Below are 16,352 nucleotides of genomic sequence, written 5' to 3'. Positions count from 1 at the left end.
CCGTGAGAGCAGAAAGTGACAGGCTGAAAACCCAGAGCCCACCCACGACCCCGGCCATCCTACGGCTCCCACCCACGCACCCTCTCGGCTATTTTTTTTCCCGGGACAGCAACCCCAACAGGTGGGAAAGGACTTACTGCCGGCCCCAGCTTCCTCGCAGCTCAGCGCGGCAGGAACCGACACTTTGTGTATTTTAACAACCATCTCCCTCTCTTGGTTTGTTGTTTTTGTTTCTTAGGAACAAAACCCCAACTGCTGTGCATTTAAAAATAATAAATAAATAAAAAACAAGCTACTATTAAGAGAAACCGAGCGCTTCGTTACGCAAAGGGTGAGCGAGCGATCTTTACACCAGCTGACGGTGCTCGCTCCCTGGCAGCAGATGCGCGGGTTTGACTCCGCCGTGCGCGCACCCCGCTGGCGCTCAGCCCCCGGGGGGTGCGGGGGGAGGTAGGGCCCTGCGCCGAGCCCCTCCCCGCCGCGGACTCGGAGAAGAGATGCCCAACTTTCCCCTTCCTTCCCGCCGGCGCGGAACGGGGCGCGGAGCGCGGAGCCGGGCGGGCGGCGGCGGGGCTGGAGCGCGGCGCAGCGGGCAGCGGGGGGGCCCCACTGCCGCCCCGGCCCCGCGCTGAGCCCCGCCGGGGCGGGCGCACGGCCGCCGCCACCACCGCCCCCCCGGGGCAGGTCCTCGCCTCGTCGAGATGCCCGGGACGGTCCTCCTGCTCTGCCTGGCCCTCGGGCCGGTCCTGCGCGCCAGGTAAGCCCCCGCGGGGACGCCCCCTCCCCGCCTCAGTTTACCCGTCGGGCCAGTGGGAGAGGAGGGGGCTGGAGTGGCGGCATCTCTCCCCACGCCCCCCACGGCCGGGCTTCAGCAGGGGTTTTGGCACCTCCGTGCTCCCAGCGGCTCACTCCAGCCGGCCCCGAGGCAGGACCAGGTCTGGCCGCGGCAGCACCCGGTGCCTGCCTGTCCTTTGCACCCCAGCTCCATCTTTCGCATGCCGGGAATCAGGAGCACACCCCGTTTTACCCCCGCCATCACCTCGCTGGCTGAATCCTGCCGGGGGCTGAGCCCCATCCGCGGTGCCCAGAGCAGATCCAGAGAGAGCTCGGCATCTCCTGGGGTACTCCAGCCACCACTGGGGCATTTCCATATGGAGCCGGGCTGATTGGGAAGGAGCTTGCGTCCCCTTCCCCTTACACCTGCCTCTGACACCCCGAAAGCGCCTGCAGGGCTTGCAGCCTGGCAGGAGGAGGGCAGCACGGGCTGCTGCCTTGCTCTACAGGTTGGCCCCTGGTCCCCGCTCCCGGGTGCCAGCTGGGAGCCCGGCGCCAGCCCCATGCCACCAGCGCAGTAAAGGCGAAGAGGCGAGCGGAGGCTTGGGGCTGGCAGATTCCGACAGTTCTCTCCCACCCAGGGCCGGCGTTTGCTCCGCTTCTCTGTACCCAGCGACGAGAGGCCCCACGCACCAGGGGGTTTCAAGAGTTTCTTTTCCTCTCCTTTTTTTTTTTTTTCTTCACCAATTCCTTGCCCTGCTGGTGAGTGTAATGGCTAGATCAGGGAAAGAACATGTTGTCAGCAGATTGTTGCCCCCAGGGTTTCGGAGGAAGAGGGATTTTACTGGCTGAAGCTAATTGGCAGAATAAGCCACCTTAAAGCCGATCAAATCCCATTATAAATGCAGTCAGGGACAGGGAGCATGAATCCTGCTACTAATGGTCTGTTCTGGCAAGGCTTCCCAAGCTCAGATCTGGGCAAAGTCCATCCCTGCCATAGTTCTCCAGGGTCTGTCTTCCTGTGGACAAGACAGAGAGAGCTGCCCCACAGCTTGTGCTCTGACACCCAGCCTCTTGCCAGCGTGATGGTGCCAGGGGCCATTTGAGGGCCAAGAGGGGGGTCCATAGTGGTCCAGGCTCTTGTGCCCTACTGTCCCTGTAGCACACTGCCACAAGAGTACTGCATTTTGAGAGGGTCAATCATGAGCTGCAAGATCATGCAGAGGAGCAGTTAAGTCATGTGTTCACATGCCCTTGAGCTTCTCTTTTGCCCAGTCCCTCATGTCTACCTCTTTCCTGAGCCCCTCTGTGCTAGGAGCAGTGTTTGTGCATGTTGTAGGGACGATGGAGCAGAAGAGGAAGCCTATAGGAGAAGAAGAAAAGGTGTGAGTTATATGAAGGTCTTACTCTACAGCACTGCATTTCCTCGTCTGCAGCTTGCTGGGGATGAATTTTACCTGCCTTGGACTTGATGGTGGGTGCTGGGGTGAGGAGCCCAGTTCAGGTGATATATGCCTACAAGCTGGTCCCCCAGCACAAGCTGCAGGACTTGTCCTCTGGTGCTGGAGCGGGCTGGATGCTTTGTGCCAGGTGACTCAGCACTCCCCAGATGGTCACCCCACTGCAGAGCTTAATTCACTGGCATTTCCTGGGGCACTGACTTGGCTGGGACTGAGGCACCCAGCTCTGAGCCCTGAAGGCAAGATCCCTGCTCAGCATTGCACCACCAGAAAGCTAGGCTTGACCGATGGGTGGAAGGAGAGGTACAGAGACCTGTGGAAAGTGTAGGGCACAGTTTAGTAAGACCTCGTCCTTAAATCCTTTGCCTGCTTCTAATTTAGAGTAATTTGCCTGAACGTCCCAGTCAGAAACACTGGGATGGGTGGCTGGAAGGACACTTTAGCATGTGGTAATTAGGACTGACCACAGTGCTTTTCAGCAAAGGAAATGTTATTCTTGCATTTTGTTCCTGTCTGTTCCTCTGGAGCACAAGAGGTTTTGAGCTGTGTTTGCAGAAGGGATGGACAACCACAGCACCAATATTTGCATCTGCTCTGGGACGTTCCTGCCTCAGAGCTAGGGATGCCTGAGAGTGTGTGTGTGCGTTACCTCCTCAGTGGGTGCAAGTCTCAGGACAAAATTGTACTGGTTTCAGACTTTATTAGCACACTAGGGTGCAAACAGTAGTGGCTATGCATCCTGGACAGGCATCATCAGCTGTGCTAACAGGCAAGGAGCAGAAGAGTCTTCAAGGGCTCTCATGGCACATGTTGCTCTTGCCCTCCTCCTGCCAAGGAAAACCTTGTCAGACAGCTTGGGCACTGGGGACGGGGAGCCAGCCACCAGCTCTTTGGGTGGCTTTTACTTTGACTATCAGTGTGCTTCGAAACCTCAGCAAAAGAGGTGTCTGCTTGAGCAAAACAGACCTAGGGAGGCAAGGCAGAGCATTATCCTGCTGTAATGCCAAGGGTTGCCCAAGGAGGGTTGTCCAACCCCATCGAGATACATGAGCACATCTGAAAGGACACCTCCCTGCTGTGCAGGCCTCCTGCTCTGGGCACCAGTGGGAGCTGCCACAGCTCCAACCATGTCTGTCACACCAGGGGTTTCCTCAGAATGCTTCAGCTCTTTCGTGTTGTCACCTCCCCTGCCCACCTGCTGTTGACACTCGTGGCTGTGTCCCAGCCCCATGGCTAAGCACAGGAGCACTATGAGGCAGGTGTTTTGACATTTCAACAAATGGGGTTGAGGAAATGTGGTCCTGCCTTTCCTCCCAGCTTCACAGAGACATATGAGAACTGCATGTCCCCTGTCACCAAGGCAGCTGCTTTGCACGGGGAGACGGAGCCACCAGGCCAGCAACATTGGGAATTGCTGCAGGTTTGCAGTGTGACATTTCCATTAGCAGCTGTGGGGGAACATGCACATGTCACCTCAATTCCTTTCCTCTGCAACAGCTCTTGGACTCTCCCCTTCTTGATTTGAAGGGGGGCCACTGTGAAAAGAGACTAGGGAGGAGGCAGAGGCTTGCATAAGGTGGCATGAGAATTATATTCCTGACCAACAAGAGCTGGTGTGTGTGTGTGTGCATATTTTCTCCAGCAAAACTGATTTGCTTATGCTAAGATGGCTTAGTGTGGTTTAGTAGTCCAGGATTAGCTGCATTAGCAAAAAGCATATTTTTGGTAGTGTCACTGCATCTATGATAGGGATGCGACTCCCTGGAAATGCTACCCCATGCATTAGGGTGTTACTTATCAACACTAAACAGGGGGTTAGCCAGAAGGCTGAGGTCAGAGTACCCTGGTTTTACTCTGTCCCAAAGGGACGTTTCAGACTCTTCTGTGGCCTTATGGCTTGCTGAATTTTGGCAGGGCAGTGGGACACACAGAGTTCAGTGCTGGCAGGTGACCTGTCTTTGGCTAACTTAAATCTTGGGCTAAGTACAATCAAGGGAACAGTGAGATAAGGTTTCAGTGTAGCTATTCCCACTCTGCTAGAGGCAGCCTGTATCACCCAAAGCACGGACAGTGAGGGAAAACAGGATTGCTATGCCCTGCTTTGAGCTGGGCAGTGACACACATCCCTCGTTGTGCCAAGCAGGAGCAGGGCTCCTGGCCCCAGATTTTGACTCTGGCCAGCTTTCAAGAGGGTGCAGGTCGTGGTTGTCTGTTCTTCCTGCAGCTTCTGGAAGCCCCGGAGCTGCCTGCACGGCTGCATTTCAAAGGCACTCCACCGCACGACAGCCAGGTGAGCCCTCGCCGTCGCTGCTCAGATAGGGAAGCACATCCTGACAGTGTTACTTAAGACTCCTTAAGCGTCATTAGCAAGTGCAGTGCAATCAGGCAGGAAACAACAAGCCGATGTGCCAGCACCTAATGTGCGGAGGCAGGCAGGCAGCTGCACGCAGCCCAGCCCAGCCCAGCCCAGCCCTTGTCGGGGGACACATCCGGGTGCCCGAAAGCTGGGGAGATGCAAGGAGTTTTGCAGTGCTTGTGAAAGCAAGTTTTATCTGGGGTTTTAGAAGAGGATAAACTGACTGCAACACGTCCGTTTAATGCTTTCCACCCCCCACCCCCCCACCCCCCCCAGTCTTTCATGTACCTTCACCAGGCTGTGCCTCTCCAGGCACTGAACACGGATGTGAGTCGGTGGTGCCTGATTGCACCTCTGAGCTGCAAGGCTCCTGCTAGGAAGTGTCGACACAGTGGCAGCTCCTGCTGCAAGACCCTTTCTGGCCCTGGAGTAGGTGACACGTTGGCATGGCAGACATGGAGGGGAGTGTGCTGGGTGTGGGATTGCTTGATATCCTTTCCCACATACGTCTGTCTGTGTGACTCCAAGAACAGTGTTGTGAATGAGCTTCCCAGAGCAGCAGCAGGTGGTTAGACCTTCCCAGGTGACCACGTGGACCTAATTTAATTACAGGCTTTAGAAAAACTCCTTTAGGAACAGGGAGAAGTGTGAAAGGTTTAGAGAGGGTAGATTTGAAAGGCAATGGGAGAAGCTGTTGCTCAGTGGATCATGTCTAAAGGAGGCTGCAAGCTTTCTTTGCCTGGCTTGGAGCTAGAAGACAGGAGGATGGAGCATCTTTAAATGGAGCTTGTGCCAAAGGCTGATGAGGAAGGGTTGGTGAATACAGGTAATGGATTGTGGCAGATCTAGGCCTGAGGGTAGAGGGGTTTGCATAAGGCTTTAATTTCTGAGGGTCTGTGCAGGGCAGATGGCTGGGTTTCTGGCAAGCCAGACGTGCATGCTGCCTGTTTGGTAGTTTTAGGACCTCTTTTCTCTGAAATGCTTTTATTGTAAATCCCTTGCTCCCCAGAAATGCTGTTTGGTCACTGTCATCTTCCTCAGAGGAAGCCCACTTCAGGTGCAAGCAGCATGCAGAGTAGCCGAGGTATTTGGAGTTAACAGGCAGCTGCAGGAGCTGCTGGCAGCAGATGAGGGCCAGGAGAGAAATAGGCAGGTATGTGATGGAGGAGGGCAGAGACTGGCTCACAGTTTTGGGTGGTTCCAGTGTGTTCCCAAAGCAAGCTAGGGAGGATATGGAGCACCCCATGCCTGCTAGTCCTGACCACAGGCAGCAAGGCCCCTGCATGTCTGGGGACCCTGAAGTGAGCTAAGGCACCAAGTGAGTTGTGTTTTAGCAGCATGGCTGAAAGGAGATTCCTGAGCTCCTTAATGTTCTGCCTTTTAGCAGGGCTGCATCCTCCTCCTTTAGCATCTCTGAAACCCATCTGTGCTCTCACTTCCACAGAGCACCAGAGAACTGCCACAGCGACCTTTTGTCCTCCTTTTGTCTCTCCACTCCAGGTGTGAGAGCACAGAGGAATATGATTATGATTACCTCAGCATCAATAAAACCTGGGTCCTCACCCCCAAGGCACAGGAGACTGACGCCACACAGATCCTCAACTCCCTGCTGAAGAACTATGACAACAAGCTGAGGCCTGACATTGGCAGTAAGTGTCCCTTGAAGCTCCCTGGGGCCACGGGTGGTCACCTAGCCTGGCTGTGTCTTCCTTTTGGGCTGCTCTAGTTGGGATTCTCGGCTAGATGGAGCCATGCTGATGCCAGGTGCTCCCCTGGTCCTCAGCCCTTCAGAGATGATCCTAAGCCCAGCTCCTCTTTGTTTCCTCTGCAGTTAAGCCCACGTTCATCGACGTGGATATCTACGTGAACAGCATTGGGCCGGTCTCTGTCATCCAGATGGTGAGTGGTGGTCTTGCTGCAGGGTTGTGGGATCGCCTCACCTGAGAGCTCAGGAAGGTAGCTGGCTCTGTGCTGCTGGCAGGTTGTGTCCTTCTGGCTAGACGTGGTGTGAGGGTGGTGTTATCATGAGGAGATGTGGATTTGTTTCCCTTCCCCTGGGAAGAGCTGCTCTGACCTGCTGAGGGCTGGAGCTAGAAGGGCTTGACAGCCATTCCTGGTTAAGAGCAAGGTCCTCAAGTGCCTTTGGTGAGCTCAGCAACCCCACCACACTCCTGGTCTCAGGCAGAAGGAGGTTGATGTTCTTTGCTCCCCAGTGGCAATGTGTGGATATACATCTCTGTCTGGTGGCTTTGGTTTCTCCTGCCTGGGAGGCATGTGGGCACCAGGATGCTTGGGGCAGGTTGCACCACCCTGCCTGAGCCAGTGCAGTCGTGGCTGGGAGGGGCAGTAGTGCTTTTCCCAGGAGGACTGAAATAGGTATCTGGAGATGATTTCCATGGCAATGGTCTGGTGGTGTGAAACTTGGGTTCCCAGGCTTCATGGGGAGGGGTAGGCAGCATGCCTTGGGTCCAAAAGCTCTTCTCCACTGCATAGCACCTTTGATGCCACTTTGCCTGTGACAGATTCTGCTCATGGCTGTACTGGGAGCTGTGGAAACACTCAACAGGATTCTCTTTTGGTCTAGACAAAAAAACCTCCAGGCCATGCACTGGAGAGCAGCTGTTGATTTTCACAGGAAACTTCCATTCTGTGAAGTAATTTTTTCATCTTTTCTAGCAAGAGACAAACCTCACTGCTGACAAGTTTCACTGCCAGGGCAGTGGGGCAGAGAAGGCAAAGGAGAGGTACAGCCAGGACAGTTTTTCTTTCTCTCTCAATGCAAAACAGAGCAGAAACAAAATTCCACCTTTAAACCAGAAGCAAGTCCTCAGGCTGGGCATGTTATTTTAATTTTTCAGGCAGAAATTTGCCACTGAACAAACACCTCTGAGGATGGGGGAATGGCATTGTGCTTGTAATACTTCCACTCCAAAAGGCATTTTGAAGCAGCCTTTCTGATTGTCCACCACAATGGGCCTCTAAGTACTACCTGTTCACAACCCACCAGCTGGGCACCTGGCTGGGTGCTCACTTGCACGATGAGGGCACCATCAGGATGCCCAGCAGGGATGACCTGAAGGCAAAGAAAAAATCCTGTCATAGTTTTCTGTGGGCTAAGTCTTCAGGAGGACAACCAGAGTCCAAGCCATATGGATGTCTGCCTTGGCTGCCAGGAGATACCACAAGCTCCTCCGTCCCATGTGGGTGGGTGAACCTGGTGAAGTAAGAGCAGCAGTGCAGGGGCAAGGGTGCAGGGGCTGGAGGTACTTACCTCCCCAACCACTGCTGTGCCTGGAAGTAGAGGAGAAGTCATGCTCTAGGTGGCTGTCCTATCTGTTTTGCACTGCCCAAGGATATGCCAGGAAAACTATGCCAAACCACAGTGCACATCCTCATTCCTTCTCTTTCCCTGTCATCTATTTACCCCTTTCCACCTCTGCTGGAAGCTCTGCTCCCTTCCTTGTTGCAGGTGCACTGTGTAGCCATGCAGGTGGTAGCAGTAAAGAGTGGTTTATAAAAATCCAGTCTTGCATTCAGACTTCATCTCTTCTCCTAAATGGAGCTATCAGGCACTGCTGCTAGCCTGGTTTCCTAAGAAACACAGCTATGCCATGGTGATGGGTGTGTGAGAAAGTATCTACGTCCACCCCAGGCTTTCAGTATTTTAGATCCACTGGGCTAATAGAAACCTTAGATGGCTGCAGGAAGAGGGGCTGCAGGCATGTTCAACAGCCCCAGCACTTTTGTCAGCACAGGATGCAAGGCAGTGACAGCAGCCAGCCTCACCAAGGGGAAAAACTGTTGTGTGAACTCAATCCTCACCAGACACCAGAGAATCATATGAGTGAAGACAGCCCTCACTACTCCTAGAGAAGCTCAACCCGTGTGTTTAGGTCTTTCTAAGAGTCAGTAGAAGCTGCTGTGCTTCATGAAGTGGGGCTCCACGACTGCACAGACTCCCAGGGGGTCCTGGCACACTTAAGGTGAGCCAGGAGTGTGAAGGCAAGACTGCAGGGCTGTGCTGGGGAAGGTGCTGCCACGGGGCTAACCTACCCATGTGCAGCCTCCCCTTCTGAGGAGGGCTCAGGGCTGTGCTGGGGAAGGTGCTGCCATGGGGCTAACCTACCCATGTGCAGCCTCCCCATCTGAGGAGGGCTCAGGGCTGTGCTGGGGAAGGTGCTGCCACGGGGCTAACCTACCCACCTGCAACCTCCCCACCTGGGGAGGGTATTGCCATTTCTGGGAATAGCATGGTGAGGAGCTGCTCAGGCAGGGGAGGAAACCACTCGACATAGAGGCAGTTTGAGGGATTTTGTGGCATCAGTCACAACTGGCTGCACTGTCTCTCCAACGTGCCCAGATGCTACAAGTCCAGGGGTCCCTGATGGGTCCCAGCAGTCACTACTGATCTAAAGACACCTCCATATGACTCCCCGGGTAAACTTTCTATGGACATCTCTCCTTCCCTGTGCCCTTAGGTAACTTACTAATCTTAAGTCCGTGATGCCCTTGAGTTTTAAAACCTTTCTCCCTGAGATGCTGGGCTGATATTAAAGGTACTGGGAACAACTAGACCCAGGTCTTATAGCCTTGGATGGCAGCTTTCTGACATCTGTACTCTGAATACCTTCCCCTGCTCATGAGAAAGGCTGCATCCTGCTGTATTGTCTCTTGAAGCAAGAGAACAGGACTGTGACAAAGCTGCCAGTGTCACTTCTAGCCTTGGCTGCTTCACCCACTTTGTTTACTTTTCCACGCTGATACAATAAATTAGGTCATTCTATGGGTCATACCATCCCCTGGCAGGATGATACCAACCATGTGATACAGAATGTCTTTGCAGGGGACATGGCATTCCCACTTTGTCCGCTGTTCCAGGTGCCTGGTGGGTCCCTTTTCCCACACACGACCTGAGGAAATGCAGATTTCCAAAGGAAGGGATCAAGTTGTGGCTCAGGGCAAGGTCTCTCCCAGGCCCATGGTGACATTCTCTTTGCTGCAGATAGAAAGGCTCCTGTAGGCTGGAAGGTCCACTGGAGGGGAAGTATCTCATCCATCTCTCTTAGGTGCACTGCAATGACAGCACCTTACATCAATATTTCTCTTTCACAGAGCCAGGCAATGTGGAAGATAAACAGCTAGCTCTAGTTTTAAGATATATAGCAGCATTAGTGTGGCTATTAGCTTGGACCAGTGTGGTCTGTACCTCTGAAGCTGAAGGCTGTAGGGTGGACCTGGCTTGCTGGTGGAATGGAAGGCTCCAACTTAAGCAGTGTAGTTTGAGTCCTGGTGCCTTGTGGTCTTCTGCTCACCCCTCAAAGAGTTAACTACTCACCACTGCCTTCAGCCTGGTGCTGCTCTGTCAGGGCTGGGAAGCTGGCCCTGCGTAGCCGCTGCTCACCCTCCAGAGGATAAATCATGTCAGGATCCAAACCTGATTCCGGCCCTTAAAAATGAATAGGTGATTTGAAAATGCCCTGTGCTCAGTGTGAATTCTGCGTCCCCCTCATCGATCACTTGTCACAAATAACATTAACATTCAGGAGTCAGCAGAAGGCAGGGGGGCTTGGAGGGGGAAGAAATGTGTAGTGATTTCCTGGTATCTTTTGTCAAGCACAAAGGCAGGCTTGTTTCTCATTTAGGGAGTTGGGCAAATTTTGCATTCTCTCCTCCCTGGGGAAAAGGATCCTCTGTGCTCTGCCAGCCAAAATGTGGCAGTAACTAGAAATAAATCTGGGAGATGACTAAATGGTAGGAAGTGGGACAAAGCTTGGTTGAAAGAGATGGGCTGAGAAGGAAACGGGTGCAGGGAAGTGGGACCGTCAGGTCCCACAGCTGTTTGCTCTTGTTGTTGCATGGATTAGGGTTTCCTCCCCATCCCCATGAGCCTGTTGTGGACTGGGGCACTTGCCTCTTCTCAGGGTGGTGGGAAGCTGTGTTTACACCATCAGGGAAAGGATGTGCTCGGCCATGAGCCCTTCCAGAGCCAGCTGCTGCCACTGGGTGCCAGCCAGCAGCACCTCAAGCCAAATGAGTTATCCCCCAAAGTACTGCAACTTTCCAAGCTGTGTCATGGATCTAGGTTCCAAATCAGATTCCCGTTAATGCAGACAACATTTAGGTGTCCTTGGCTTATCACTAAACTGAGCCTGGTGCAAAGACACCCCTCCCTGGTTCTCCAAGTATGTTTGCAGGAAGAAATGCCAGAGAGGGCTACAGCAGCAGGGACCAGCAGAGGAGACTTTTGGTTCAAATTTTCCGCTGACTGGTTGTTTGCAAGAGGGATTTGCTCCTGGTTTTGTTTTGTAATGGCTTTATTGCTGTAGATTATAGCTCTAGCTGATGTCAAGGGCACCTACAGTTCTGGATCACCTTCCTTTAGGGATGCTTAACTCTCAGGAAATGATGCTGTGGAAGTAAAGTTGTTGCCAACTATTGGGGCTGAGTGTCTTTCAGTCCTGAGGATGTCTGTGAAGTGTCCATGTGAGAGCCAGCACGGTTGGGAGTGGAAAAAGTGCTTCTGTTCCAGGTTTGGGGATAGAGCAAGTCCTACCCAGAGCTTCTCAGTTTCTTCCCAGAGGTCAGAGCTGAACATCCTTTCCTTTCTTTCTTGTGCCAAACCAAGTGTGAGGGTCAAGGAGTTGAACATTGAGAACATAGCCCAAACACTATGGTAACCTCCTGGCCAAAGTGAATGGAGACAGGCCACTCACCCAGGACCTGCCTTGGTTACCTGCTTCAGATGTCTGGAGTCAGAGGTGGTGCAGCCAGGGCTGGTTCAGATGTTGGAGATGCATGAGGAGATGCCCTTGTGTGCCAAATTCTGTAGCAAAACTTGATGACAGCTATTCTGGGACTCTGCACCACCTCAATCTCATTACTTAATAAAGATGGAAAGAGAAAAACTGGCCTCCCATCATTCACCAGGGGGGAGGTACTGCTGCCTCTGAAGTGCCTGTGATTTCCAGGGGGTAGGGCTAAGCTTCTGTCTTTGTTACTACAGCAAATTATTTTCTTATCTCTGCCTGTGAGCCAGGGACTAGGACCTGAAGTGGGTGATAGGTCCAAATACACATGTAGAATACTTCCTCCTTCCTGCTTTAGGATGGAGATGCTGCACACTATTAAATTCATAATGCTGTGCCTGGCTGCATTAGTTACCATGCAACACGCTAACAAAATTGAGGATGAAGAACAAATTTTCCCACATCCAGAATACTGCAGAATAGATGTAACAGATTTGCATGTATGGTGCATTGTAGAAACATTGTGAAAAAGGGAGAGGGAGAGGAGGGGGAATGTTTATTCATTATCAGCTGATGAATAATTAATTTACAAACGTTGTCTTGTTAAATATAAATTAAATCCTCATTTGACACGCTTTATAATTTAGAACTATAAGCCCAGCATGAATGAAGAGAACTCCCCACTGACTGCTTTCATGTAAATCCAGAGGAGCCAGGGAGGGAGGTTTGGCTTTTGCAGTTAAAGCTGACAAGGGATAGCAGCAATGAAGGGGGCTGCTGTGACAGAGCCAGCCTGGGGACCTGGGCCACTTTGTCTTTGCTCCTAGGTGCTTGCTGTGCAGGGCAGGGAGGCAGTGGCTGGCTGCACAACCCTCTTCCAAGCACTGCTTCCACCCCACTCAGAGCTAAGGGTGGACCAGCTGATGAATTGAGACTCTCTGAGTAAAATCCCCATGGATGCCACATTCCCAGAGTGTGCAGCAGGCTGGCAGCTGCTCGTGAATGGCTGAGCTGTCCCAGCAGCAGGGGCAAAGACCCCCAAGAAAGGAGTTATGCTCTATAAAAGCCATATGTGGCTAAGCCACCCTCAAGAGAGGCCTTAGGCAGTTTGAGGCATCTTCCTACCAAAGGGAAGCCTCATCCCAAGGAAGAGTGACTGTGCTTTGTTGTTGAAAGGCACTTAGTGTGGGAACCATGGTGGGAAGCTCTGAGCTACAGCCCTGCTGTCCCACTGCAAGGATTGGCTTCATTTCTTTGACTTTTCTTAATATGCAGGGAAACTGAGACTGGTAATAATCATCTAGTTCTGAGGAACACTTAAGTCTTGATTATACTTAGCCTTGGCTGCTTGGGAATAAGTAGGAAGGAAATGGAATGGAAATGGCACTTTTTCAAATGCTTGCATGTGTTACTCTGGAGCACAAGATAAGCCTATAGGTAAATTTGTTACCTCCCCCCCTTCTTCTTCCCTGATAATAATAGACTCCAGTGGCTGCACAGCACTTCTCAACTGAAAGGACTTAATAATGCTTCACAAATCATCTGTCTAGGAGGCAATAGCCCAGATGCACCCACTTCTAGGGTGGATTGCAGTGCCTGAAGCACCGTGCCAAGGTCCCTCTCCTCGGCCTGCCCGGTGTGCAGTGAGAGTCAGACAGCAGCAGAAATCTGGGGAAGCTGCACGGGACACGTGCTCACTGATGAGCTAGGGCAGCTTTTGCTCCCTGCTATGGATGCATATGGTAGAAATTTAAAGTGCTGGGAGCTGGCTAGTGCCCACTAAGGACCTCAGTGCTTTTTCCTGGCCGTTAGTGTCCATGCCTGAGTGATGGCTCTGTGCCGCCGGAGCTGGTGGTGCATTCATAACACCTCCACAGATACTCATTTGCTTGGAGAGTGATCGTCTCTCTTGATTCCTTGATGTTCAGGGATGGTCACCTGAGCCCAATCCTGTGGACTGGTGGTGGAGTCTCGCTCTCTGGAGATACTCAAGGCCCTCCTGGATGCGTTCCTGTGCGATCTGCTATAGGTGATCCTGCTCCGGCAGGGGGGTTGGACTGGATGACCTTTCAAGGTCCCTTCCAGCCTCTACCCTTCTGTGTGCCCACATGCAGCATTCCTCACAGAGCTGCTGGTGTTCACGAGGCCTGGTATGCAGAGCAGGGCAGGCATTATCCAGCAGCCATCCTCCTGTAGCCATCGTTTGCCTTTGCCTCAAGAAAGAACAACCAAAGTCCTCTGTGGAGCAGCACTGGTGACGTGTGGCTTGTGTCCATGAACCACAACAGAAGGTCTCTACTGAGCTGGGGGTGTTTAGCCTGGAGAAGAGGAGGCTCAGGGGTGACCTCATTGCTGTCTACAACTACCTGAAGGGAGGTTGTAGGCAGGTGGGGGTTGGTCTCTTCTCCCAGGCAACCAGCACCAGAACAAGAGGACACAGTCTCAAGCTGTGCCAGAGGAGGTCTAAGCTGGATGTTAGGAGGAAGTTCTTCACAGAGAGAGAGATTTGCCTTTGGGTTGTGCTGCCCAGGGAGGTGGTGGAGTCGCTGACCCTGGAGATGTTCAAGAGAAGCCTGGATGAGGCACTTGGTGCCATGGTCTGGTTGATTGGATAGGGCTGTGTGATAGGTTGGACTGGATGATCTTGGAGGTCTCTTCCAACCTGGTTGATTCTATGATTCTGTGAAATAAATGAGTTGCTTCCATCCTGAACATATCCCAAGAGCTTCTGCAAGTTTCAGGATCTGCTCCCAAGCTGGAAAAGGGCTGATTTATTCACTATAAATAATTCACCAGGCTCCTTTTGTTATCCAGAACATACACCAATTCCCTCCAGGTATTTTCTGCATGACATTGATGTTGGTATTTTATTTATAGGCTACATGTTGGGAAAACACAAGGAGTCTGTTATCAGGGAAGACAAAATGAAGAAAAAAAAAAAAAGCTGCAGTTTTGCCTTTAAAAATCTGGCACTAAATGAAATATGGAAATCTGGACAGCAGCCTCCTGTGGGGAAAAGTGGTTTTCTTCAGAGGCATTTCTGGAGAGCAAAGCACTAAAGTTAATTAACATCTGTGCTCCCCAGTCCAATGCTAAATGGAGAACGTGGCTGTCTCGGTCAGGTTTCCCAAACTGCAGCATCAGTTCTGGCACACAGGTGTCTGCACACAGCACACAGCTCAGGCAGCCTCTGGCCCTCAGGCAGCCAGGGATAAATCAACATCCATGATGAAGTGAAAGCAGCTCTGGTAAATTCCTTCACCTCTCTGGTTTCTGGCCTTCTGCTGGCAGGGATGTCTCAATCTCACATTCATGCTGTGACAGACTTTGGAGAAAATTCACATTTCTTCAGCCAGGATGAATGCAGAGAGAGTTTTTTGTCCTGAACCTCTGAAGGCAGCCTAGGAAGGATGCTTACTGTAGGTGCCTGGTGAAGAGAAGGCTCAGGGCAGACCTCATTGCTGTCTACAACTACCTGAGGGGAGGTTGTAGCCAGGAGGGGGTTGGTCTCTTCTCCCAGGCAACCAGCAGCAGAACAAGAGGACACAGTCTCCAGTTGTGCCAGGGCAGGTCTGGGCTGGATGTTAGGAGGAAGTTCTTCACAGAGAGGGTGATTGAGCATTGGAATGTGCTGCCCAGGGAGGTGGTGGAGTTGCCATTGCTGGAGGTGTTCAAGAGAAGACTGGATGAGGCACTTGGTGCCATGGTCTGGATGATTGCTTAGGACTGGGTGATCAGTTGGACTGGATGAATCCAACCTGGTTGATTCTATGATTCTATGATTGCTGAAATTACAAAGACAGTTTTAAACCATCACACTTCCCCAGCAGTTGATGTGCTCTCTGTGCCCAACCTGAGAGCCTTGGAACTCCTAGTTCCTCACACTTGCCCACACACAACCTTTCTAAGCTACTGACCACAAGCAGCTGTGCTTGGCTTCCTTTTCCAAAGGTGTCAGCCAGCAACTGGAGTTCTGCTTGTTAATAGACCATGATGACAGTGTACCAGTGATCAGAAGACTCTCCGTACTGGAGCCTGGACTAGGTTGGAGGGATGTTCTCTCCCTTGGCAACCCTGGCAGCTAGCAGCTTTCTGAGTTTGGTAGAAGCTTTGCCCTCTGGTAGGGCATTAAAAGAAGCTTTGTCCTGATGCCCAGGTGTGGACATGGCTGTAGACCCCAGGCAGTGAGAATGCAACCTGGCCCATCATACACTGGTAGGGATGTGCCTGGGAGATGTGGGCTCAGGCTTGCAGCTGCTGTGTGCAGCTTCAACTTGCAAAGCCAAGTGTGGATTATGGCCATGGTCATCACAATGGAGCCAATGGAGCTGCTCTGGGGCTCCCCAACAGCCCCACTTCTCCTTATGGAGGCATGTGTGCATGGACAGGCCTGGAAGCATGTGTTTGATTCAAGTACTGATCTGTGCTCTGAACCTCATTAAATTGATTCTCCCAAGTCAAAGGGAAAGCACTGTTGTGTCAATTTTGAAAGACATAGGTTCTGAGCTGTAGCAATATTTTGTCACTTGATGGGCTGGATTCTTTTTAAGGCAGAGTTGATTTATCTGAACTGAAGGCTTTAGATCTCTCCACCAGAGAGATCTGGATAGTTCAGGTGTATGAGACCCAAGTCAAAGAGCTGGTCAGAAGCCAAAGCTTCTGATCTAAGGTGAACAGCCAGCATTGTAGGGGAGGAGGGCTCATTCTTCCCTCCCCCTTGGGGCAGTCAAAGTTCTTAAGCATTTCTAAGGGAAAATGTGTTTAGAGACCATCAATCCATGTGCATTTACTATCATCAGATTGCTTTGCTTTGATTTTCATGGGGTGATAAATTCTATCCTATAAGGAAAGCATGAAAATGAGTATTTGAAAAATAAAAGTCAAAATTAAGTTAATCAGATAGATAAGGGTAGAACAAAAATATTTTGTTAGTTAACTGAAGGGAAAAAAAAAAGTTTCTGAATGAAATTATGAGGCTGAGATAATTCAGTTGACAATTTTAATTTATTTGCAACA

The 16,352-nt window shown here is 51.8% G+C and overlaps 1 protein-coding gene across 1 annotated transcript in view; it reads left to right on the top strand.

The window, feature by feature from the left end:
- Positions 1 to 701: 701 nt before the first annotated feature.
- Positions 702 to 16,352, top strand: part of LOC128972680 (gamma-aminobutyric acid receptor subunit gamma-4) — a 35,701-nt gene continuing 20,050 nt past the window's right edge. The window contains exons 1-3 of the mRNA XM_054388774.1: positions 702 to 757; positions 6,091 to 6,239; positions 6,422 to 6,489. Of these exons, the coding sequence (XP_054244749.1) occupies positions 702 to 757; positions 6,091 to 6,239; positions 6,422 to 6,489 (273 nt within the window). The remainder of the gene's footprint in view (positions 758 to 6,090; positions 6,240 to 6,421; positions 6,490 to 16,352) is intronic.

This window comes from Indicator indicator, chromosome 17 (genome assembly GCF_027791375.1).
Source record: "Indicator indicator isolate 239-I01 chromosome 17, UM_Iind_1.1, whole genome shotgun sequence".
Classification (NCBI taxonomy): Eukaryota; Metazoa; Chordata; class Aves; order Piciformes; family Indicatoridae; genus Indicator; species Indicator indicator.
This window is presented reverse-complemented; position numbering and strand designations above follow the sequence as displayed.